The sequence below is a fragment of the Camelina sativa genome, chromosome 12, assembly GCF_030686135.1.
Source record: "Camelina sativa cultivar CO46 ecotype springtype chromosome 12, ASM3068613v1".
NCBI lineage: Eukaryota > Viridiplantae > Streptophyta > Magnoliopsida > Brassicales > Brassicaceae > Camelina > Camelina sativa.
The window spans coordinates 227,168-251,605 of NC_141891.1; the positions used below are offsets into that span (position 1 = coordinate 227,168).

A 24,438-nucleotide genomic window follows, 5' to 3' on the forward strand; every position below is an offset into this window, starting at 1 on the left:
CAGCCGTTTTGAATAATACACATAGAAGGAGTGGTTTCGCCGCTGTGTGCTGCATCTAATCTAATCTAATCTAAGTCTAAATGCGAGACATGGAAGGAGTGGTTTCGCCGCTATTGATTCATCTAGTTAGAGCCGGTAACAACATCTTATTCCCATTCTTCAAAACACTCTGTGTCGTTTTGTTTTTTTCCCTTTTTAACTCAGTTTCCATCATTTGATCTCCTCGCTTTATAGACAATCATCAAAGAATGGAATTAGAGAGACAGAGAGGCAGGAGAGATGCATATTTGTTGGATATGGACTGCGCCCAATATACCACTCGGTCCAACAAGACAAGTTAATTGTGATTTCGGTCCGACAAAATTGGAAAAAAAATCATTAACACCCCGCAGAGAGTAATCTCGGCATTTCGCGTTGGAAACCCTAGGGAACCCTAAGTCAACAGTCCGTTATAAAAGGTGACAGCATTTATTGAAATCACCATCCTGACCCCAGATATTATCCAGAGAGCAATACTTTGCATCGATAACTGTTATTGCCTTTTGTATCATTCATTTCCACTTTCTAGCTTGTCATTATTCTGTTTGTTAGTTCTACTGTGAACTGACGAACTTAATTTTGGCTCTTTGTAAGTGACGACCTCAAATTTCCTCGTTAATAAAAGAACTAGCTCACTCTTCCCCCAAAATCTTATTTTGGCTCAGTTATATATTTTTTCTATTAAATTGGGGTATTCATACCCCCAAAGATCACATCACCCACTGGTCTGGCTAACAAAAAAGGGGGCATTGGCATTGCATCAGATATATACATATCTCCCTTCCCTCTCTCGTTAGCTCTGTTTCACTTGTGTTTTTTTTTTTGTTGTTGTCAAACTATATTAAAGACTAGTTTACTAGTGTTTGTCATCAATCTGCTTGCTTCTTCTTACTTGTATCTTGTCAGTGTCTAGCATCTGCCTAAGTATTCCTTTCATTGTTCCGCACAAATTAATGTTACTCTCTGAATTCATTTTTGCTTCACTCTGCTGCACATGATGATCATTTTCACTACATCTTCCCATTATGAATCACCTACATTTTGAGTTTAAACTTTACCTCATTAAAGTGAAAGACTAAATACTCTACTTTCCTTGATTCTGAATCTCTTGCTATTGTATCTGGACTTAAAATGTTTTTGTAATGAAGAATATGAATGTACACTCTTAAGTATTAAATCACACAGACACACAACACACTCACTGACATGTTTTCACACATTAAGAACCCTAACACTAACACAGCCGTGTTCTGATTCTTTAACTTTTTGCTTAATAACACAACACAAGATATACAAAAGTCTCTCTCTCTACGGGTTTCTTTACTCATGCCTTACCTTCAGCTCTTGCAAAGGTGAGCCCAACGCAAGCATCAACAAACTCCTTATCAATGAAATCCGTCGAGAAGATCTGCAGTTTGTCAGCACATCCTCTCTTTACACACTCGATGATGAACACTTTTGCGTAGCAATGTATCCGCTTTGTCACCGGTTTAACACACAGTATAGGGTTATCAGCCTGCGGCGTCACAGTGTTCTCCACCCGGTAGAAGTGTTTCCTGGAAGCAGCCGGTTGCTGCTGGCTCAAATGCTTGATGTTGCTCTCGAACTTGGTCGAAGGAAGATCCGTATCAATCCAATTGTCTTTCAGGTAACCTGCACTCCACAGGGGATCACCGTGCTTAGGCTGAGGCGACTTCCTCGGTTTCCAAACGCAGATCACTCTCTTTGGAAGCAGCTCAGCGACTGTCTTGTTGAACACGTGATCGTCCTGGTGAATCAGATGATCTCCGAGCTGTTCGACAAGATACTTATCGAACTCTGGTGGATCTTCGTGTCCAAACTCTGTTCTGATCTCGAGAATCACAATCTCAGACTCTGTCTCAGAGAGAAACCGTTTGAGATCGGCCAAGACAAGGTCGACGCTGTAAGTCTTGAGGATACCGTGGCAGACACGGCGATCTTCTTGAACACGAATGTCAAGGACTCGAGTACCCGCCACGAGCTGGTTGTAGATGGAGAGAGACTGGCACTGTGCAAAGGGACGAGACACGAAACGGATCCCGATTTTGTTGGTGGCAGAGTCGTGAGTGCCTGGCCAGACGATCTTGTTGATGTGAAGCTTTTCAGGTCCAACGCCGGACATCCAGTTTTTACGATCGGACGGCATGTAATCACACCCCGGAAACTCGCAGCCGCATGATTTCTCGAGATCTGTCATGGCTTTCTTCTCCGTTGAGACAGCTTTCCGACGCTCGAGCTGTTTCGATAGATGAGACCCCATTTCGTCAGGATGAACAACCTTTGCTTTGCTCTCTCTATCTGTTGATCACCAATTGAATTCTCTATTTTGTGTCTTCTTTTTTTGTTTTTCAAGAAACGTACGATGTCTTCTTTTTATAAGTAAATAAAACATTCTTACTTGCTCATAAGCTGCTGTTATGATGATTGGTTTTTTTATATTGTTGTTATGCTTTCTTCTGTTTGATACTGTATAAATATTATTATTGTTGCGAATTATACGTTACTCTTTTTAATTACTTTATCGGAAAAACACCGTCCAGCTGGATTAATATTCGGAGATTATAGAAGTAGCAATTTTTAATAACATTAAAACCGATAAAGTTTGATATGTTAGTATAACTTTCTTCTAATTTATCGTTAATGGTCAACTGATTTGATTAGTTGAGATATATACAGTATATACATTGAGAGAGTGGTTGGGTTGTAATTGATGGAGAGTGAGTGTGTGTAATGTTTTGTAGGTCCATAATATTTTTATTTTTTCTTCTTTTTTTGGTATCGCTGTCTTCAATTTTGTTATTTGTCACTTTCTCTATGAGCTGGCTGCTTTCTCCGACGTGAAAGATATCAATACACCGTGGAATTTGCATATCTTACACGATTTTATTTCTTTATTTTCTTGTGGAATATACAGGACACATGTTTAGTTTCTATTGAAATTCAAATTCGTACCATAGTTTATAGTTATCATCAATAAACGCTTCGAAAAAAAATAGTAATAGTTTTTGGATAAAATATCATAGTAATAGGATCCGAAGGGAAAGCAAATCATACACATGGCCTACCATGTGTTTTGTAACTTGTTAAGGTTATCTCACCAAGCAAAAATAATGATAACAAAACATAAGCACAACCGGTAAAACAAAAACAAAACTCAAATTGAAACCTGATTTTTTTGTTCAGTAAAGCTACCCTTTTTTCATTTATTATTAATAATAATAGTTGGACGAAACATGCATGGGGTTTAATTAATAATAATGATACACAGTAGCATCATATCGAAGAATAGCATCACCTGTCTTCATATCAATATGATGCGTTTTTATTTTGACGAAGCCTCTCGCCATTCTGAATTTCCCACGTCCACCAACAATCGCGATCTCTCTTTCCCCAGCCTCTTCTGCTACCGGGTTCCTTGAGAATATACTAATCGAGCTTCCGTTGAATTTTCCCGTTGTAAACGCCAAATCAGCATACATCACGATCGTGAATTTGCTAATCTCCTTGCTAGCGGAGACGTACATCCCACGACCATTCCCGATCTCTTTTGAGTGTATCTCCGGTCCAAGGGTGAGTGGATCATCGATTACAAAGAGACTTCCGAACCCCACTGGTGAATTTGCATCTCTAGTGAGATTATCATGTGCGATTCTGACAGCGGTAGGATTTTTGCCACTAAGAATATCATGGAGATAGAACCCGACACGAGTTACTTTCTCCTCTTTCAGATTAGCCGGCTGTGTTTTGCTGTAATAGGATTCCTTTCTATGAGCCATAACGGCTACACTCAAGCAAAGTGCAAAAATTGTTATTATTCGGCTTTTCATGATTATAAATTTGGAGAAATTGATATGAAGGGGTGGTCTATGTGAGTCATGTGACATATATAGTTTGAACACTTATATATCAAAAGGAAAGTTTATATAGGTAAGATATTCTTCTACAAAATGATACTCTACACAAAAAGAAAGAAATCAAATTAAAGAGGTCAAATCTCATTATTCATATAATAACCTAATGATATTATCCTATATTAGAAAAAGAAGTAGTGAATGCAATGCATTATAGAATAATCTTCCTTTGTGGAAAATAAAACCAACATACGTATTAACATCAGACATATGTAATTTATATTAGTTAATTTTGTTAGAAAAAACCATATTGTAAAAAAGTCAAACCATTCATCTAAATAAATATATAAAATAATAACAATCTGAATAAATGCGACCAACAGTTGTGTTTTTTTCGTAATTTTTTAAAAATTCAAACGATTGTATCTGTTCATTGTAGAGTTGTGTCTTTTCACTATATTTCATTTATATATTTTCATCACAACTTTTCATTCTAATAGGCGTGTCTATTTAAATGGTCATGTCTTTTGAACTCTCTTTATATTTGTCTCTTCATCAATAACTAACAAGTTCTTTGAAACAAATTTTTCATTTTATGTTGAATCTAGCTGATTGAATATTACTATCTAACATTCACCGTAATTCTATAATCTAACTAAAATTTTAGAAAAAATTATAGCAATAGAGAAATTTTAATACAACTTAATATAGAATTTACAGTTGCGTCTATTTATTGTAATTTTTAATTTTAAAAATAGTTTAATATTTAAAAATAATAATAACAATCTGAATAAATACAAACAACAGTTTCGACTTTGCTTAATATTTTTTTATAAGGAACTTGTTTTTATTTGGTTTTTTAAACTCAAACAGTTGTATCAATTCATTGTAGAGTTGTGTCTTTTCACTATATTTTATTCAAATTTTTCATCACAACTTTTCGTTCTAATAGATGTGTCTATTTAAATAGTCATGTCTTTTGAACTTTCTATATATTTATCTCTTCATCAATAACTATCAAATTTGTTGAAATAAATTTTCCGTTTTATGTTGAATCTAAATAATTTGAATATTAATATATAATATTCAACGTTATTCTATAATCTAACTAAAATTTTAAAAATAATTATAGCAATATAGAAATTTAATAAAACTTGATATATAATTTATAGTTGCATCTATTTATTATAACTTTTCGTTAAAAACTATTTTAAAATTTAAAATTTATATTATTTTATTTTTAATTATAATTATTTAATAGAAAATTACATTTACTCATTATAACCATTAGTTCAATATTCTCAGTTAGGATCACTTTTGTCATAATGATTTTTTTAATTGTTGTTTTACCATAATTCTTCATAAAATATCTTATATTTATAATACTTTAAACAATGTTTTTTGCAAAGTTACATATATTCTACATAATATTTTTTGTTATAAGTTTTCATTTTGATGGTTTTGTTTTTAATAATAATTTATATTTAATGTTTATGTATTCAAACTATTATATTATATACTAATGTTTTCATAATGTATAATTTTAAATTTTATTTATTTTTTTTCTAAAATATTTCCCCCCGCAACATCGCGGAGGGGTCTGAGTCTTAGTAGAAACAATATCAGACAATGAAATTGATATTTTTAATTTACATTATGTAGAAATATTAATATAAATGAGTATTTTTTTTAGTTTTTATTAGATATGTTGATTAATTTCAAAGTTTTATGCTTGATATTGATACGTTAATTAATAGTTAAAATTTCTAGTGGTGTTTTTACAACTTTGAACATGTTGAGAAGTGATTTACAGTATTTAGTTTTTTAATATCGTCGTTCCAATAACTTTGGTTGGGATACTTCTAGTAAAATAAAAATAAGGAATAGTCGCATAAACTTTATTCTTCGAAGCAGAATTATTAATTAATTAATTTTGTAGACAACCGGCGCAAGAATCCAATGTATTGACCACGCGCAACTAACGCGCGTTAAGAGCGTGCTGTCAAAATGGGTAATGTATATAGTCCAGCCGAAATGTCTACTTTTTGGTCCGTTTTAATATTTACAATTCTCGAGCGCGTGTGATGGTTTTACTTAATCATAATTTCCCGACTCGTCCCACCACTTTTAACTTGTCGCTGTTTTGTTTTTATTTTATACTCTCGGCCTCTTGGGTTCTCTTAATTCATCTCATACTGTATTTTTTTTTTCTTTTTTGTAATACCAGAGTGGACTACCCATCGAACGCAGGTCAGGTAGGCCCGATCGGTAAATTTTTTGCATACAATGTAATGGATCATCAGGCCTTGTATGATCCAAATTCTATTTTTGGTGGATCAACGAAGAAATACATTGAGCGATGATGACGACTGCCCAACAAAGGGCTATTCCCAAAATTCCAAAGAAATAATTAAACGATAATAAAACGAATAATGAAATTGTACAACTCGTAAAAGTAAGACACCCAAAACCCTAAAAAATTTCAACAGAGTATGCAATGAAGACTGAGAGAGAGACCCTACCAAAATTTTCTATTGATCCACACAACACTTAAACAACACAGACTCTCAGAAGCTAAAACCTCAATCAAGAACTGAACTTGTCGTATCACGATCCCAAAAAAATGCCTTTTCACTCTTCAGTTTTTGTCCTCAAGTCTCTTCTTCCTTCTTATCCTCCTCTTCTACAGCTGGCTCCTCCCCAGTCTCTTCCTTCTTAACTTCTTCTACAGGAGCTTCCTCCCCAGTCTCTTCCTTTTTAGCTTCTTCTACAGCTGCTTCCTCCTCTTGAGCTCTCTCCTCAGATTGCTCCGTGCTTCAATGTTCAAAGACATAATAATAATTATCCACGAGTAAAGATAGATACATCCTTACTAGTTTACAACTTACACAGTACCCAACCATACTAATTAAAAAAACAGTGAGATGATTTCAATCTTTCAGCCTAGCAAAGAGTGTCTACTTCAAGACATCAACTTCCATGTGTGCTTTCTACTATGAATGCGTAAACAGGACAACTGATAGAGAGAAGCTAATGAACACCAAATCTACTCTCTCCTTTAACTACTACAATAATGCAGTGATCTATATATAACACACGTCAATCAAGAGAGCTACTGTCAATTGTAGCATACATGAATGAATCCATATCTCTCAAAAAGTTGACAATTTCTAAGACACATATCAATAAACACAAGCAAACAAAAAAGAAACGAACAAACCAAGTTTTGTAGTCAAAGAAGATAGATTGATACCTTTTCCTCCAAGTTCTTTCGGTACGATCGTCGTCCTTACGGCCATTGCCAAGACCAAAGCCCATCTTCCCTGAAGATTTCTCATCAATGGCTGCAGCAACGTCCTTAAGCTTGTCAGCCTCGAGCTTCTCATCAATCTCTTTCCAATCCTGGCCTTTCTCAGCCAGAACTTCCTCCCTAGGTCTGGCGTTCCCAAAAGGATTAGCACCTTTAGGTCTATCTACAGCAACCGTGACCGGACTCATAGGCTTCACGACCTCCGGCTTCACAACCTCCACAACGGGCACGGGAAGTGTGCGGGGCTGTAACATCAACCTCGGCCGTGAGCCACCGTTGCTCGGTGGTGGTACGCCGTTTGCACCGGGACTCTCTTCTCTTCTCCTCCCCCAGGTGTCGGAATCCGCACCGCCGTATTGAGAATCCCGGTTTCTAGACAAGGATTCAAAACTTCCCCTCTTCTCGAATCTATCACCACCACCGCCGTTGGTAGAAACGAATCTACGAGGCTCCGATGGCTTAGTGGAGACCCAGCTATCGACTTCATCAGCCTTGGACTGAGAATCGAAGAATCCTCCTCCGACGACGCCTCCGCCGCCGCCGCCTCTCTCTCTTCTCTCGAATCCGTTACCTGCAATAGGTTTCTTGGTGGCACCCCAGTTATCATCCTCATCCGCACGCGACGGACCCGAATCCCTGCTAGATTCCCTGTCCCTATTGAATCCACCGCCTCCTCTCCTTTCCCCATCCTCCGAAACCCTAGACGAACCCCACCTCGAATTGGAAGAGTCATCACCGTAACGGCTCCCGCCGTAGCTCCGGAAACCGCCACCAAGCTTAGATCTATCAAGCTCATCAGCGGAACGCTCGCGTGGACCAGTGGGAAGAGCGACGAGCTCAGCCTGAGTGAGGCGCTCCGTCTTGGGAGCTGACGCGGCCTTGTAGGTAGCAAATTCAGCGAGAGATATGGTCTGGCCCTTCTTCTTCTTCGTTTTGGTGGTGGCCGCAGCGGCCAAGGAAGGGAAATCGGAGGAATCTCCTCCGGTAGAGGATTTGTTGTTGGAAAGAGGGGCTTGTTGCTTGAGCTCAGCTTCGTGTTCCTCGGCTTCTAGAGCCCAAGCACCAGGCTTTGCCCAAACAGATGATACAGCAGCCGCCATGGTTTGGTTTGATTCTTCTTCTTCTTTCTTCTTTCTTCTTCTCTGTGTGAATGAATGGCTCTGCTTCAATAGACCGCACCGAATCGCGATTTCCTTTTTATACTTTGGATCTTTTTGGGTTTTGATCGGACGGTTATTATTAATTCATCATCAAAATAGGGTTTTTTATTAGATTCGGCTATTATAATATTTTCCATTTCCTTCCCCTACAAGGACAAAAGGTAACAATTTTGTTGAATCGAAAAAATAGTAAATACTCTAATAATCAAAGTCAACAATACACGTACTTCTTCAAAATTGACAGCTAGCTACTAATCTGTTGTCTAGTAGGAGCTCAAAAAAAAATATATGGACAAATTTGTATAGAGAAACCAGAAAAGACTATTACAACAAAACTATATACACAAAGAGCTACATTCTTTTTCCCTCTAAGAGGTTAGAGATGGTCTTGTGATTTAGGACCCCTAACCTCCTTCAGTTCACAGCTCAAAAGACGCTCTAAAGTTTGAGGGACAAGCTTTTTAATTAATATTCAGGGCTGTACAAACTTGTCAGATGCTCTTCATCAAAGCTCTTCCCTGAATCCTGCCATCTCATTCTTCCTGAAGAAGAAGCTTGTTGTTCCTCTTCTCTCGTCGCATGGAGTATAACTGTCCCTGTAAGCACTGTTATGAACCCACATACCTCTGAGGCTATGCTCTCTGTGTTTTGCCCGTTCCAGTCCTGTGTTACCAAAGTCATTCATTCATCAACCATCTTGAAACAATAACTACCTGGTTTAAAGTCTTATCTACCTTGAACATGATCGCACTCGCAACAATTGTGAGGGTTGTGAACATCACATAGTAGATAGGAGAAACTATTGCTGCGTTGAATGTGTCCAGCGCCTGCCAAAACAATACTACTACATGTTAGTATTAAGTGTTTTACAGTAGGCCAAAAAGTGCGCCAACACGACATCAGACAGATCATACAAGTACATTTTCTTCTTACCTTGTTAAGGTAAATCATTTGCATTACCACACATATTGTTGCAACCATGACAAAAAACCATGTCTCTAGATACCAAATCTGATTTATCCCCTCCAATGTTAACTTTATCGCAATCCCCACAGCCTTTATGCTCATAACCTATTTTAAAACAACAACCTTTATAGAGCAAAATATGGGGGTAAAAAAAAAATAGAGCTCAAAACTAATTCCAAGATGCTTACAGTGAGAGAACCCATCAATGAACAAATTCCGATATAAACAAGAACGTTGGTTTGGCCGCAGAGAGGTTCACAATACAGAATCAGAGCCAGGACAATCGACATTGATATAGCTACGTAAAGTAGAAAAGCTGTCCTCATAAACAAAAAAAAAGAGAGAAAGGAAATAAGATCAGTAACATAAACACACCATGTGTGTAAGTGTGAACAGAGAGAGAGAGAGGGAGACCTGGTTGCATAGCAAGTTTCCAGATTTCGTCAACAGAATTGGGAGTCTGCTCCTGAGGTGCGTGAATGACGATCATAACAGAGCCAACGATGCAACAAACACATCCCCAAACTCCCATTTTCCTAAGCTTTTCGTCTAACAGGAAATGTGCCAAAACAGCACTAGAGAAATCAAAGGGTTTTAGAAAGAGAAGAGGTGAAAAGGAGATGTCAAGAAAATGTAAATACATAGATAGAGATACCTGATGATAATACTTAATGCACCAAGAGGAGTGACAAGTACAGCCGGAGCATAGACGTAAGCAACAAAGTTTGCAATTTCTCCAATAGTCACTTTTGAGTTATTAGCAAAATCACATCAGAGGGAATGTAAGCAATAGATTGAATAAGGGAAGAAGGAGGAAGGTATATAATTGAAATGGTATTAAACTTACTAGTGACCAAGCCGACCCACCAAAGGGGCTCAAACAAATATGTATAACCACCAAACCCTGCATCATCAAGCAAGCAAGGCAAGGCACTCAATAAAATAAGGACAAGTAGATAAAGGAGGAGGTTGGTTTCAATCTCCGAACCGAAATCTCTGTATCTCATCAATTCAGAGAGCAAAACCCGAAAAGAAAAGGGGGAATAAATAACGAACCAGCACGGGTGCCATTAGCAGCAGCACGCTTGAGACCTTTCTTCTTCAAAATGAAGCTGGAACCTATGAATACACTAGAAGACACAGCTAACACCAAACCCATCTCATTGTCCGACAACATCTTCTTCTTATTCTTATTCTTAATCTTATCAATCAAATCTATGTTTCTATCTCTCTCTCTCAGCCCAGAAATCCTTCTTAAGAAAAAAAAAAAACCCTAAAAAAAATTGTCGGTATCGTATGGAAAAGATAAACAAACAATCGAAAGGCAATTCAACCGTATGAATTGGGGTGTTATCTGCGAATCGCCATTGAAGGAAACCTGACTGCTTGAGATTGGGAGAGAGGCCAAAGGATAGATACAATACAATACAATACCATACAAATACAGGGAGAGAGATAGAGAGAAGAGGGAAGAAGGAGAATCGCTAGAAAGAAATGAAAAATTTTGGAATTCAAATTGATTTGATTTGATTTGATTTGGAAGAGAGAGAGAGAGGGAGAAAACTTGTGCCCTCTCCAGAGAGGACAGCTCATGATGAGATTTCGTCGTCTTGTCGGACTTATTATTAACTACTATAACATTCTCTCATTCAGGCTCTCTTCTTCTTCATGTGTCATGTGTCATGTGTCATGTGTGTGTGTGTCCATCGTATTTTAAAAATTAAGGTTATCACCTTCAAACTTTGCGGTTTATCAATCACACCCTTTTTTAATTTACTTCTTTAGTCCTTAAACTCTACTACTATACTTTATGAGTTACTTTTTTTAAAAAACAAATTTACAAGGGGAAGTAAACCAACCACATGACATTTTCGAAATTGGGCTCAAAACTCGTTCGAGTTTTCCTGATTACACGAGAGGAATATGATTCTTCATCAACAAAACAAAACAAAACAATAATTTAACCACCTACATATATATATATATATAAGTCATTTTCATTTTCATTAAAAAATGTGCGTACGTCTTTCACACGTATTGGCTTTCCTCACATTTCAGCCTTCTCTTATGAAAATTCTTAATTAAGCATATGCTGCCATGCTGGCTAAAGTTCTCCCACATATAAAAAAAAAAAAAAAATATAAATATTCTAGTCTTCTCTGAAACAATTTTGATTTGATTAGTCATCCTCGTTTGGGCCTGATTTTGATGGGCCGGCCTTCACGTGAGGCACTTAATAAAATAGAGTGAGTACAAATCTAAAAGGCCCACCTAAGTTATATCTTCTATACAAGTGAACCGAAAAAAAGGCCAATTGATTGGTTTTTTGACTCACTGCAGAATCACGTGTGTTATTGTTACTTTAGAGACCCCCAAGACTTGGTGGTGTAGACTGACAATAGGCACACTCACTTTGTAGAGAGGCTGAGGGAGTCTGTATAGAATAGATAGCTCCCGTCGATAATCAAAATTCAGGATCAATAATGAACAAACAAACATGGCCAGGGGATATGCAGTTTAGCAAATTAAAAGTAGGCAGTCATATGATAAAAAGAGTAGTAGAGTGCTCATTCATTATTTATGGATTATGGTAAAAGGTGACCAAACACACAAACTAGGGGAGAAGGAAGAACATCTCTCCGTACCAATAAGATAACGCCAAACGCAAAGACACAACCATGACATATATGTAGAGCGGGGCGAAAGAGAGAGATCTAAGATGATGGATCCTAAGAAAGCTGACCACAATCGGCTACAACCACCGGCTTCGATGGCTTCCCAGACGAAGATCCGACTTTCTCGATGGCCTTGACGACGTCGAACCCTTCGACGACCTGCCCAAACACCACATGCTTACCATCGAGCCAATCGGTCTTCACGGTGCAGATGAAAAACTGAGATCCGTTGGTGTTGGCTCCGGCGTTCGCCATCGACAGGATTCCTGGTCCCGTGTGCTTCCTCTCGAAATTCTCGTCCTCGAACTTGTTCCCGTAGATCGACTCGCCGCCTGTTCCGTTCCCGGCTGTGAAGTCTCCTCCCTGGCACATGAAATTAGGGATCACGCGGTGAAACTTAGATCCCTTGAAGTGAAGTGGCTTCCCGGCACGCCCTACTCCTTTCTCTCCGGTGCACAGAGCTCTGAAATTCTCCGCCGTCCTCGGAGTCTTGTCGGTGTAAAGCTCCATCACGATCCTTCCCGCCGGCTGCCCGTCGATCGTCATGTCGAAGTAAACCTTAGGAAACGCCATTGTTAAGTGATAAAACGAGAGAGAGAGAGAGAGAGAGAAGAGAGAGATCTCGAAAACAAGAGCTTGTTGTGGATGATATGAGGAGGATTTAGCGGTGAGGTTAGGTTCTTTATAGCCCCCGGAAGCGGCGAATATCCCACAGTCTCAGAAAATTATAAGATTGTTACACGTGGAGTTATCTCAACAGCTTTTTCAATCTTAACCGTGGTTAGGTTAGAGTTTGACCACCGGTTAATTAGGAGGAGTGGGTCACTCAGTCAGTTCAGTGGGATTGAGTATCTCAGACTTGGCATATGCCCCTAGAGCAACGTGCCACACGTGTCGATTTCTCTCATACGTTTCAAACCGATAGATACTACAACACCATCACCTAATTTTGTCTGATTTAATTCCTCCTTTAACGTTACAGAATTTACAATGGAATTATTAATAAAGTTTCAAAAACGTTAATTTTAGTAACGCATAAATTTAATTATTTTGATTCTCTCTCTTTACGTGCCCATGCAAAATCTTATGTAAACAACAAACGTGATCAAGACTAAAAAATTAGAAAAATCTAGAAAATAGTGATTATCAAAAAGCAACCCGCATATGTAAAAGAGAAAAACAATTATTCTGAACTGCACTTTCTGCGGTCTAGAATGAGAGACAACCAATCAGAAGAATTTGTTGAGGTAAGTGATTTCAAATTTAAAATTTTTTGAAAAAAAGAAAGAAATCAACAAAAAGCAGTGGACACCATGCAAGACATGAGCCCAACATTTTTAAAAGTTCTGGCTATGATTTTAAAAGAATATATACTATATAATTAATTGACTAACATGTAAGTCTTCTACCAACGGTACAATAGCCGGTTCAATCACACACATCAAATCATGGAGGAATCTATTCCAAACATACGTACCTACCGCATTCAAAGTCTTGGCCCTCTCGGATCTTCTTCTCATGTTAGTTTCGTCCCTATAGCGATCCGGGATACAGAAACACAGCTATTTTCTTCAGTGAATCCATGGACAGTTCCAAGTACGCATGCACTTCGGCAGCTGATCGAGACATTAAAAAAAAACAAACAGCAATGTTGTTACCCAAAAATAAGTATGCAAATACCAGATCATCAAAATAGGCATTGTCAAGAGTAGGGAAGAAACAGTTTGTTTACCTTTCACAAGCTTTTTCAAGTCTTTGGAGAAGTTATCCACACGGCCAAAAACAGGATGGATCCTGCAAACTTGAACAACACAGAGTTCCAAGTATAACGACATCTCTGTCGTTTGGATCAGCAAAAGGCACAACTTCTTAACTTCATCTGGAACCTCTTTCGATCTGTAATTATCACAAAGCTCAGCAACTATTGCGGTGGCTTGGTCCTGCATTTTAAAATACACATTGTAGTACCAGGCGCAGATAAGATTTAATTAAAAAAAAAAAAAAAAACTGTAATTAACTCTTCTTGTTCTAGAGTTATTGTACCTGTAGACCGTGCAAAATCTCTGGCTCTGGAAGCTCAGGGAAATGAGCAAGATCGACATATCCCACCTCTTCTGCCCGTTTAACAGCACCCTCTGCTTGTAAACACAAAAATTTCAACAAGACAGAGGCCACTCTATATATCTGTATTGCGACCGAGTCTGAAAACTGTGATTGAGTAACAGACGCAGGATGTTCTGCTGTGTGTCCCCTGATAACTAGAGCAGTCGAGATTGATACAGCAGTGATCTTGGGTTTCCCAACACAAACTATAGGTGCTAGGGCAAACCATCCATGTTTGCTGTTGATGAACGACGGTCTTTTGCAGGAATCAAACTCTTCTTTCACAACTGGAGGGCATAACAGATGAGATGTTTGGCTCTGAGACTCTCTAAGGCGTTGAGAACCTTTGCTGATAAAGGCCAGGAGATGTATAGTCATTTCTCTCAATGGAGAATCCATCCCGTTCATAATTTTAACCCATAATCTCCAATGGCTAGCTAAAGCACACATCAGAAGGAGAGTATGCTCGGTTTCTCTCAGATAAGCAAGGGAAGTCCACGTCCGTCCACTTCGTGGTCTCACTTTGTCACGATCATCAGACGGGAAATCTGGTGCGGCGAGATAGTACGAGATCATGTAACCTTTCTCTAAGAAAAAGTAAGATATGACACTCTCCACAATATCAGCCCCTGCAGAACCAGATCCTAGAGAATGAACCATGGCAGTAACCACAGCCAAACCGATTCCCCAGATATGCTGAGGTTTTTCTGTCTTTTCTAGCAGCGAGCCCTTTTCATTGTCAGATACCAAAGTAGACATTCCATCCGGATACTCCACAAACAAAGCTCTTAAAGTCGAGAAAAATCCAGAATTTAGAAGCATCTGAGCTCCGCCGTGAACTTGAGCGATAGTTAAGAAAAATTTCAGTATTGCTGAAACAGATGCCGTTGATTTCTTGTCCTGCAGTTGTAGAATAACATGCTGCAGTCGGAGTTGATTCTGTATAATAGGGAACCATGTCTCCGGCGTCAAAAAATTTCTGAGAATCAGGTCTACTGCGGTCAGGCAGAGAGCCAAGTACTCGGGATTCCCCATGAAGTTGCAGAGAAGGGGTAATAATCCAATTGTAGCATCAGATATTTCTGCAAAATCTTTTGCTGGCACCATATGTCCCATCCCACTCGAGTTTGAGTTTTCTGAACCAAAACTCACAACCAGGAGCAGCACCTCAAGCAGGAGGTTTATCGTCTTCTTCAATATAGCATTTGAATGCCTCAAACTACCAAGGATTTTGAGGCCAGGCCCAACATTTCTCAGGACAAGTGCACATATAGATAATGACAGATTTTTTTTTGCGGATTTCAAGAGGCGGGATAGCAAGTCTGCCTGTGCTGTAAGAATATCAAACACAATCTTGGGTGCATCCCAGAGAGAGGCAAGTGAATCAACTGTGGTGTAGAATTTTTGAGATACTCCATCAATGCTTGAAAGAGTGACTCGAGAAGGGATTTTCCTTTCAACAGCTGCAGTTTCTTCAAGGGACTGCACATAAGGCGTAACATTTAGATGTATAAAAATAATAAATTAAGATCCCAAAAGAGGGACATGCAAAGTCTTAGTTAGCTATCAGTTATAACAATTCAATGGTAGAAACTAAGAACAATCTAGCCCATAAATGTATTATGATTCGATAAGTCTCAGAAAGCTTAATTAGAACACAGAAACTTACATTATCCTCGTAAAGTATCAAGACGGAAATCAATGCATGCAAAACAGAGAGCTGCGAAGTTGAGAGTAAAACCATCGAGTTTGCTCTCTGCATGTAACTCAACATTTCCTCTGCTGTTGTTTTAGATGTCTTCCACTCAGAGAAATCCCATATATCAATGCCTAATTCAGCCCTTATTTGCTCAGTGTCAAACAAACAGTCCCCCAAAGCCATATTTACGTCCTCATTAGTTTTCTGTTTATATATCTCCCAAAAGCTAGACTCAAGTAGAAACTGGAAAAGCTCTTTGAATGGACCAGTTGGGATGTCACGACCCTCAAGTTTTCCTTGTAGATGACAGTATAGATCGCTGAAAATCATAGGCATCAACTCCTTTCCTCCACTAGCAATAGAACCAATAGATTATAAGCAAAATGTGACATGAGAACGAATAAATAATGATACAAGGAAAAGCGTTGTCAACTGTAGATTTAAGAAAGACAAATGCGATAATGAAATTGAAAATTAGCAAAGGCATGCTGGAAAGAAAAAACATAAGGAACAAAGGTCTTACCTATAACCAAGTTTTGAATATTGCGCCAACAACTCAGAAAAAGCCGGTTGAGCACAAAGCTGTCAGCATATTGTTAAACAGGCACAAAAGTCAGATATGACAAGTGCATTGAAATAACAAAAGAAATAGATCGAGCCAAAAGAGAGGAAGGAACATACAACTTCTGATATGAGTTTGATCTTCCCAACTAAAACCATAGACAATGCTCCAGCGCCAGATGCTTCCAGTTTCACAATCAAATGTACAATAAGTAAAACGGCAGCAACCTATCAATGCAAAAAATGAGCAACATTTAAAACTTTAAATTACTATTTTCTGAAAGATGGAGGCACCTAAGCAAAAGATGTAAACTGTAGTGAAACTCTACTGCTTGTATTTTTAAGTAAAACAAATGCGCGTCGTATAAATTTCAATAAACATAGTTCAATAAGACGACCAGGTCAACGAAATACGTACCTTTGCTTGGAAGTTTATTTCACTTTCAGCATCTAAAGAAGAAACTGACTGGATAAGCCCATCCAAAACAGATTCGTCACACCATTTTGAAAAGATATCCTTGGGATCTGAATCAGCTGTCCAAGTTATTTTGGGTGGAGATACTGCAGTATTTTTCTTCTCTTTCAGCTCCACACATGGCTTTTTCAGTGACTCCGCAAACAGCAATTTCTTGTACAAAAACATGTTGCAAGCCATAATTTCCAAAACAGAAGACTGACACTGATATTTCACAAACAATTTAGAAATTTCTTTATTGCCTAAACTTCCAACCATCGAATCTTTTAGCTTAGACGCTTGTGATATAATGTTGGAAAGTTGCTGCCACAACTTTTTTGATGCCTTGAACTGTTCCAGCATACCCGCGTATTGGCCAGCCTCTTGCCAAAGGGTTTTCAGGAAATCAAGTAAACCCAGTAATATATTTGTGTATCTGGAGAAGGTGAAACCATAATGTAAATGTTACCGGCTAATATCTCGAAGATTTCATAGAGAAATTCAGAGGTGATTAATAGATAGATTTAAAATGTACTTTGAAGTACCTATCAACAAAATCGGTTGCTCTCTCTACGTATTGCAGGATAGTGTGCAATAAGCGAGATTTACAAGCCCGGTCAGGAATTGAGGAGGCATCTTTGCCGGACTGGTTTAAGTTGCCAGCATCTGAGTCTTCGTTTGAATCAAATATGGCGACTAAAAGAGCAGGCTGAAGATAAAGGATATTAAAATAAAACAATTTTTCAGTATGGAGAAACTGTAGAATCTAAATGATTTTAAGATGCACAACTGCGTAGCACAAACAACAATTAAAATAGTCCCAACAGCCTGTGACAAGTATATCAAAGAAAGAATGGGAAGCAACCTGATATCTTGCCGCCACAGTAAGTAGTTTCAAGGTCGCCACGACTAGATCTTCATTTTGTCCCGACAGATCAAGTACGATCTCGGTAATCGGATTTCTTAAATCTGTAATCTAAAGATAAAACCGTCATTCATCCTTACATATGGTCAGCAGAATATACTACATGAACATAAAGAGATAACAGATAAGAAAGATATAACTCTAACCTGTTTATTGTCTAGACCAAAGCCTGCATTGCTTACTAGTTGTGATGATTCTGCCAAGGCAAATAACTTTGACAGCACTCTAGCAGCAGAAACCTGTATCGTCTGCAGAAAATATTTGGCTTTTAGACATGTGATTGGTCAAAGCGTCAACTTCTACGAATTTGGATGAAGTCCTTACAGGATTACGGAAATAAGAAATCAGTGATGTGACAGCTGCAACAACTGAGATCGGTTTTGTTGTAGAGGACAGCATGGCTTGATGAAATACAGGGAGAGCAGAATGTGTACTCTGCAACAATTATCGCAAACTATCAAATTCCACAATGCCTGGAAGGAATCGAGTATGACCACCCACATATATAAGTGAGAGATACAGTGTTACAGAAAATATAGCTAGCCAAAGCAATATTCATATGTGAACAATGGCTACTATCTATTATTTTATGTACTTGCAAAAGCTTTTAATAAGGTTAGAGGTAAGACAACGCTTTTACCTCAGAAAATTGGGAGAGAGTGACGTTCAAAACATCCAAAACGGAGACTATAGCAAGTTGCCATCCTTCAATCTCTGCGGGTTCAACAAAACGGCTTGAACAAAGGTTCTGCCGCAATGGAAACATATCATGAAATCAATTAAAGCACATCAGACCCTTCGGAAAGTAGAAGAAAGACAATTCCAGCATATTCAAACCTCTAAAGTTTGTGTAGTCGTACAAATGATCCGGAACAGTGCGCTGTGAACAGAGGCATCATGCAGCAATATATCAAGGAGAACATCCCTCAGCTTTGTGGACAACTTACTGAATCTGAGACATGTTCTCATCACCTCAATGACCTACAGAAACAGAGGGAAAAGACAGAAAATATATATTCAAAGGAACTATGAATCCATTGACTCCAATAAGCTTATAACTAATCTGTCGTTAGGTGGTAAATAGAGAGGGGGAGCTATAGCTAATGATTAAAACATACCTTTAGTGTCACTTTCCAACGCATATTTCCATGATTGTATTTCCAATACTCATGACTAGCAAGAATATACTGTAACGAGAAAACGACTAGACCAAAAACTACATCATTTTCTAGTCCCCCCTCCACAAGTTGCATTGTAAATTCCAGAACTGCAAGATACAAAAAAAATAAAATAATAATAACATTATGGAAAAAATGAGACAGGCGGCTAAATAAATATACAGAGAACTAAGATATTTCCAACAATGTGAGCCCACAATCACGTAGATTACGCACTAAGCAAAATTCTGCTGCAAACTTGCCTGATATGACCAGTGGGCAGCTTGTATCATTCTTCTCGCAGTCAATCAAGATCATCTTTGCAAGTTTCCCAGAGAGCGACCATGTTCCGCTTTAAATTTAAAACAGCAGAAGGAGTAAGATTGAAGTTAGATCATCACAAACTACAATGTCTAGAATGCAGCCAGAGAATGCACAAAACGATGAAGAAAATTTACAAATTATGCAGCTTTGTCTATCTAAGCCTTGTTTATACAAAGAGGTATTTCTCCACATAAAAGCTTTAAAACAGTACTTACAATAAAGATGTATTCCTCCAAATGAAAGCTTTAAGACAATAGTTTCAATGAAGTGTAGGCAATGTGTTAAATATTACTCCCTTGTGGACAACCATGATTCTAAATGAAACGAAAAACAAATATCTACTAGGCATGGTAAGCTACAATGAGTATCTTACATAACTATTGGCAAGATATATTAGAAAATGAACCAACTTAGGAAAGAGCACATTGTATGTCATATTTGAGGTCCAACCTCAATGAAATATTGTAGCCACTGTCAGGGACGTCTGAACCTGAAGTTATATCAAATATATTTGCCTTTAAGACCATGGGAGCAACATCTGACGGGGAACTGCTCAAAGAGAAAATAAAATTAGCTATCAATGTTCCAGAAAGAACTGATACCAAGTTCCAAACTATATAATATGAAAAGACACTGCACATGGTGGATAATATTATTAGAAAAGGAATACTGAAGAAAAGATTTGATAACCAAGTAAGAAAATGAATAAGCATCACAAAATATTACCATCGCAGAAGTTTAGCTAAGATATCAACAGCCATTGCCATCACAGCTGCACCACCAGAGTCATAAGTCAGGCTTCTGACTGAATTGCAAATTATATCAACCACCCTGAAAAAAAAAACACAAAAAATATATATAATTTTCAAGCACTCTGGAAAAGAGGATGTAAGAGAGAAATATATTGCAAATACTTCACCTCACATCACTTTCCATCTCCCCATTGACATAAGATTCGTGAACATAAAAGAAGTGGCTGATATTCAGTAAGGAGAAACATACAGCCTGAGATCAATTTACAGAACCTGGTCAGAGAAAAAATAAGGATACATATTTTATGACGTAAGAGCGTCCAGACATACAGCCTTAGTTTCAAATATTGAGAAAACAGTCAAGAGACGAACTGATTTAAAGGAAGACAAGGCCATATCTACCTCATGGTGTACAAATACTAAAGCAATCCCTACTTCATAATAAATGAGAATGGAGCAATGCAGTTACCTTGTTAAATGTCACCATTCGACGAAGCAGCTCTAGAGTCACAAAAGCTTCACGATTGTTACCAATGTAGAGTCCATTGGCCAAACGGATGATCAACACAATTATGCCGGATAGCGAATACTTGGAAAGGAAAATGTATTTCATAAATCAGTATATCTCAAACTAAAACAATTAACAGCAATAAATATTATAACATTGGAGGAGTCTCTTAATGAATAGGATTTTCAAAGAATGATGATATCATTTACCTCCCACCGTACAAGGCCAGTATTTTCACTGTTTATTCTCAGAATTCGCCCACGAGTATTGCTGGGAATAACTAAACCTTCAAGACCTGGAATATGCACCGGTCGGGAAGTTTCAACAAGTTGGCAAGCATCATCCGTCGGAGAGTCACTAGTAATATCAAATAAAGTTGAGACCCCGACTGATTTATCCAGAAAGTTGTATCTGCACACAAAAAAAAAGCACATCAGATCGCAGTAGGGTGATGGTTCGCAATCAGTAAATTAAAAAAAATAACTGAGACAAGAAAGAAGCTTAGATTGATGAATGCAGAGTATCCTGCCTAGATGCAGAACATTGCTCTCATCTAGATAGAAAATTTCCATATAAATTTCCAAGTACTACTTACACACATTCAGCAGGCCATCTGCCTTCACTCAGGGACGACAAGAGACGAATGAGTTCAGCACTTCTGAATGGGAATTCAATCTCCAGATCAAAGAGGAGACACCGGATAGGGCCATCAACAAAACTCTTTCGATCCCAAAACTGATTACAGAGTGACTCCTAAATAATTAAGGCACAAAATGAGCATTTATAAATGCGTAACATAGAGGAAAAAGTTGGGCACAACATGCATATATAAGTTACCTCTCCATGATAAACCTTGCAGAGGATGTCTAGTATCAACTCGAGGATGGCATCGTCCAGCTGCCAAAAATGTAGAGATGAGTAAGATTTTGAAACACTTCATAATTATATAATTTATCATCTACAGTTAATGGAGTTATACCTGAAAATTGATCTCATAAGACGCAATAAATGCTGAAATAAAAGTCCTCAAGACACTACGATAACCAGAGACTGGTCCCTGGAAAAGTGGAAAATAATGACAGAATCAACTTAGTGGAGGATAACATGAAGAAAATTTGTAGAGGATTGGTAAAGTAAAAGTCACACCATTGACTGATAGAGAAATAAGTGCCACTTTCAAGAAAACGCAAAGTTAAGCTCGGTATCTGGAATTTTAATCTCTTAACTTACATCGAAATCATTCAGCACATTACTTTGAAGGATTTCAAGGAAATAACTCAAGGATGCTGCCTCGATAGCTTGTTGAACATAGCTCACGTGATCAATATCCTGGTAATCAAGTAAAATTAAATACATATACATGAATAATATGTGTCTTCTGACTAGATAATGGAAGTAGTCTCACTTTCATACCATCAGGAAAGGAATTTCCTCCTTCCCAGGAAGAGATGATACAAGACACAGAAAGACTGCCCATGCCAGGACGAGGGGTCCTGCTTCTTTTACTTCAAAAGTGTTGAGGCTTGAGATTGTTGCATCCATCTCTTGGACATCAACAATGGAAAAGACACAAGTTCCAGACCTTACAAGAAAAACAGAAACTTTAGATAAAATCGACAGATACTCAAGAGAAAGTAGGATTAGGCCAGTTGCTGGTTTTGTATCCTATTTGAAGAAAGTTTTAACTTTATCTGTGCACTTTTCCTCGTGAATTAGTTAAACAAACCTGAAAGGTACTCCGTCGTGAACCATTTGTAACAGATTCTCCATATCCAATGTGTCTATAAGAATCATCAGCAACAGAATTTGCACACGACATGCAGAATGTTGTGCTTCAGCTGACACAGCCAGCTTTCTAAAATTATATGAACCTGAAAGAATCCCCTGCAACACAGCACTTATAAGTAAATAAGGTTGGTTACAGAAAAAATGGAACCAGTCTCAGGCATGTGGCTAGTGACTCGAGATACCTTATAGAACGAAGACAGTTTTCTCCATCTTTCCCCATTACAAGTGCAAAATGATTCATGGTAAAGAAGGAAGAGAATATCCAAAATCAAATTGTCCTCAATTAGTGTCTCCTCCGCCCACAAAGTGAATAGATTGACATCCTACCAAAATAAAATCTAGAGAAAATCAGATATGGACCAGATATGTTAAACTGAATGATAGAAGCAATGGCTTAACATGAGTAGAATCTAAGGCCTAAGTATAATAAGATCAAATGAGATGTAAAGAAGGGCTTGGACTCAGAACACATACCATATTCTGTGGAAAACAAGAGGACAAAAGGTCCTCAAGAACTGAAGATTGTCGTCTTTCAAGCCCATCTGAGATCAGCTTTACAGCTTCCTCGCTGATTGCACTTTCCTCTCTTGCCGCATATACTGTGCAAACGCAAAAAGCAGTTGAAAATGGACATTATTGTGAATCGAAAAAAAAAAAATGGACATTATTGTGGGTGGAATTTTATAAGTGTATCCCCAGCATCGGAAAATAAGCTATTGTTTTGTTAATAGCAACTGTATATACAACTATAGATGCCCACATGTATTAAGCCATTTGAAACTAGGAGAGACTGGAAAAATAGGGAACAACAAAATCACAACTTACAGGAATGTATGAGAATACGCTTTGTACACTTTAGTAGGCACTGGCGCTCCATGTAATACTGAAGCAGTATCTTCAAGAATAGCATTGAAACAGAAGGACAACAAAAGAGTTAGCAAGAAAGCTGAAGAATTAAAGTAAAGTCATTGGTAAAAAAATATAGAACAGCAACATTTCACTATAATGAGCTATAGAACTTACTACAAAGAATATAACGTAAATAACCACAAAGAATTTTGAAAGGAAGCAGACACACGTAAGCTACTAACCACGTCAATGAAATCTTGAGCAACGGAGTCAGAGGTTCCATATTCCTGATCCATAGATCTTTCCACGAGGATATAAGATTGGATTTCATCTAGATTCTGGCCAAGATTACAGAAATTTTATATAATAATTATCACTCATACCCCTGAGCCTTAGTCAAGGTATAGCAATAATTCGAAATTAAAGCACAGGTTATACATGAAAAACCTACATGGCTTGAGTTGAGGTCGACATGAAAAGGCCAATACAATATAGTGAAATTAGAGAATGAAAGAGAAACAAACCAGATGAGAGCTAATTCGAAGTGCTTTGTCTTTCAATTCGGGCTTAATCACCAACTGGTGCTCCTTAATCTTGACCACTTGCGAATTCAAAGCTTCTTTTGATTTCTCACTCGGTGACTTGAACATCGACACACTTCCGACGAACCACGCGTGGTTTTCCTCCAACTTCTTCGCCTAAAATTGAGATTGCAAACCAAAATATTGTATCAACGCACCCAAAATAAGACCCATAACTATACGAATACGAAGAGGAAGAGAGAGAGATTACGTACGATGGGTTGAGGAAGGTCATCAGAGAGAGAAGCATTCTCGAGGTCGGTGAGAAGAGAGTCGAACGGATCCCACCAGAGAGACGGATCGACGGATTTAGGGTTCGCCATTGAAAGAGCTTAGTGAAAGACCAGTTCCAGAGCGCTTAAACCCTAGAGCCTAGAGAGAGACGAGAGATGAAAAAATTACAGTATTTGTGACTTTTTTTTTTTCTTCAGATTTTAATTTTTTTTTTTTGTTTGGCGCTTTTCAAAATTGAAAAATAATTCACTTTGGGCCACGAATATTAAAGGCCTAAAGCCCATTGGATGTTTCTCCCACAATTTTATGTTAGTCAATATTTTCGGATCCATGGAAAAGTCGAATACCAAATTATTGGGTTTTGTTACAACAACGTACGGTAGATTGATGAGTCGAATACCAAAATAGGCTCATGCACGCACTGGACGCACATACTATATCTAATCTAATGAAAGATTTGCACTTTTGACCATCTCCCTCC

At 38.0% G+C, this 24,438-nt stretch overlaps 5 protein-coding genes and 1 pseudogene across 7 annotated transcripts; all 6 read right to left on the bottom strand.

Annotated features, from left to right (window-relative positions):
- Positions 1 to 1,160: 1,160 nt before the first annotated feature.
- Positions 1,161 to 2,502, bottom strand: LOC104729175 (uncharacterized). Its single transcript, XM_010448084.3, has one exon. It carries the CDS (start codon positions 2,318 to 2,320, stop codon positions 1,364 to 1,366), a length of 957 nt encoding a protein of 318 aa, XP_010446386.1. The 5' UTR covers positions 2,321 to 2,502; the 3' UTR covers positions 1,161 to 1,363.
- A 549-nt stretch (positions 2,503 to 3,051) lies between these two features.
- LOC104729176 (dirigent protein 15 pseudogene) lies at positions 3,052 to 3,951 on the bottom strand (annotated as a pseudogene). Its single transcript, XR_015574751.1, has one exon. The product of XR_015574751.1 is annotated as a dirigent protein 15 pseudogene (transcript).
- Positions 3,952 to 6,307: 2,356 nt separating this feature from the next.
- Positions 6,308 to 8,528, bottom strand: LOC104729177 (eukaryotic translation initiation factor 4B3). The gene is made up of 2 exons (XM_010448087.3): positions 7,165 to 8,528; positions 6,308 to 6,725 (listed from the first exon to the last, which is right to left on the bottom strand). Exons 1-2 carry the CDS (start codon positions 8,319 to 8,321, stop codon positions 6,563 to 6,565), a joined length of 1,320 nt encoding a protein of 439 aa, XP_010446389.1. The 5' UTR covers positions 8,322 to 8,528; the 3' UTR covers positions 6,308 to 6,562.
- A 21-nt stretch (positions 8,529 to 8,549) lies between these two features.
- Positions 8,550 to 11,770, bottom strand: LOC104729178 (putative magnesium transporter NIPA7). Its single transcript, XM_010448088.3, has 8 exons — positions 10,404 to 11,770; positions 10,195 to 10,251; positions 10,003 to 10,093; positions 9,762 to 9,922; positions 9,536 to 9,663; positions 9,315 to 9,452; positions 9,116 to 9,208; positions 8,550 to 9,044 (listed from the first exon to the last, which is right to left on the bottom strand). The coding sequence occupies exons 1-8, from the start codon at positions 10,522 to 10,524 to the stop codon at positions 8,847 to 8,849; spliced, it is 987 nt and encodes a 328-aa protein (XP_010446390.1). The 5' UTR covers positions 10,525 to 11,770; the 3' UTR covers positions 8,550 to 8,846.
- Positions 11,771 to 11,891: 121 nt separating this feature from the next.
- LOC104729179 (peptidyl-prolyl cis-trans isomerase CYP18-3) lies at positions 11,892 to 12,669 on the bottom strand. The gene has a single exon (XM_010448089.3). The coding sequence runs from the start codon at positions 12,593 to 12,595 to the stop codon at positions 12,077 to 12,079; it is 519 nt and encodes a 172-aa protein (XP_010446391.1). The 5' UTR covers positions 12,596 to 12,669; the 3' UTR covers positions 11,892 to 12,076.
- On the bottom strand, positions 11,892 to 24,272 carry LOC104729180 (uncharacterized). 2 transcript variants are annotated; one of them, XM_010448090.3, is made up of 32 exons: positions 23,939 to 24,272; positions 23,667 to 23,840; positions 23,385 to 23,480; positions 23,119 to 23,188; positions 22,768 to 22,892; positions 22,476 to 22,616; positions 22,232 to 22,389; positions 21,919 to 22,087; positions 21,736 to 21,834; positions 21,485 to 21,562; positions 21,343 to 21,402; positions 21,101 to 21,258; positions 20,715 to 20,916; positions 20,467 to 20,586; positions 20,165 to 20,250; positions 19,972 to 20,076; positions 19,696 to 19,794; positions 19,185 to 19,273; positions 18,883 to 19,031; positions 18,602 to 18,745; positions 18,405 to 18,512; positions 18,089 to 18,199; positions 17,911 to 18,012; positions 17,705 to 17,815; positions 17,385 to 17,548; positions 16,804 to 17,275; positions 16,506 to 16,613; positions 16,348 to 16,406; positions 15,795 to 16,176; positions 14,066 to 15,607; positions 13,755 to 13,962; positions 11,892 to 13,638 (listed from the first exon to the last, which is right to left on the bottom strand). In XM_010448090.3, exons 1-32 carry the CDS (start codon positions 24,044 to 24,046, stop codon positions 13,556 to 13,558), a joined length of 5,880 nt encoding a protein of 1,959 aa, XP_010446392.2. In that variant the 5' UTR covers positions 24,047 to 24,272; the 3' UTR covers positions 11,892 to 13,555. The 2 variants fall into 2 exon arrangements, with proteins under 2 accessions (XP_010446392.2, XP_010446393.2); XM_010448091.2 differs by having other exon boundaries at positions 21,911 to 22,087; positions 23,939 to 24,159.
- Between the last annotated feature and the right edge of the window lie 166 nt (positions 24,273 to 24,438).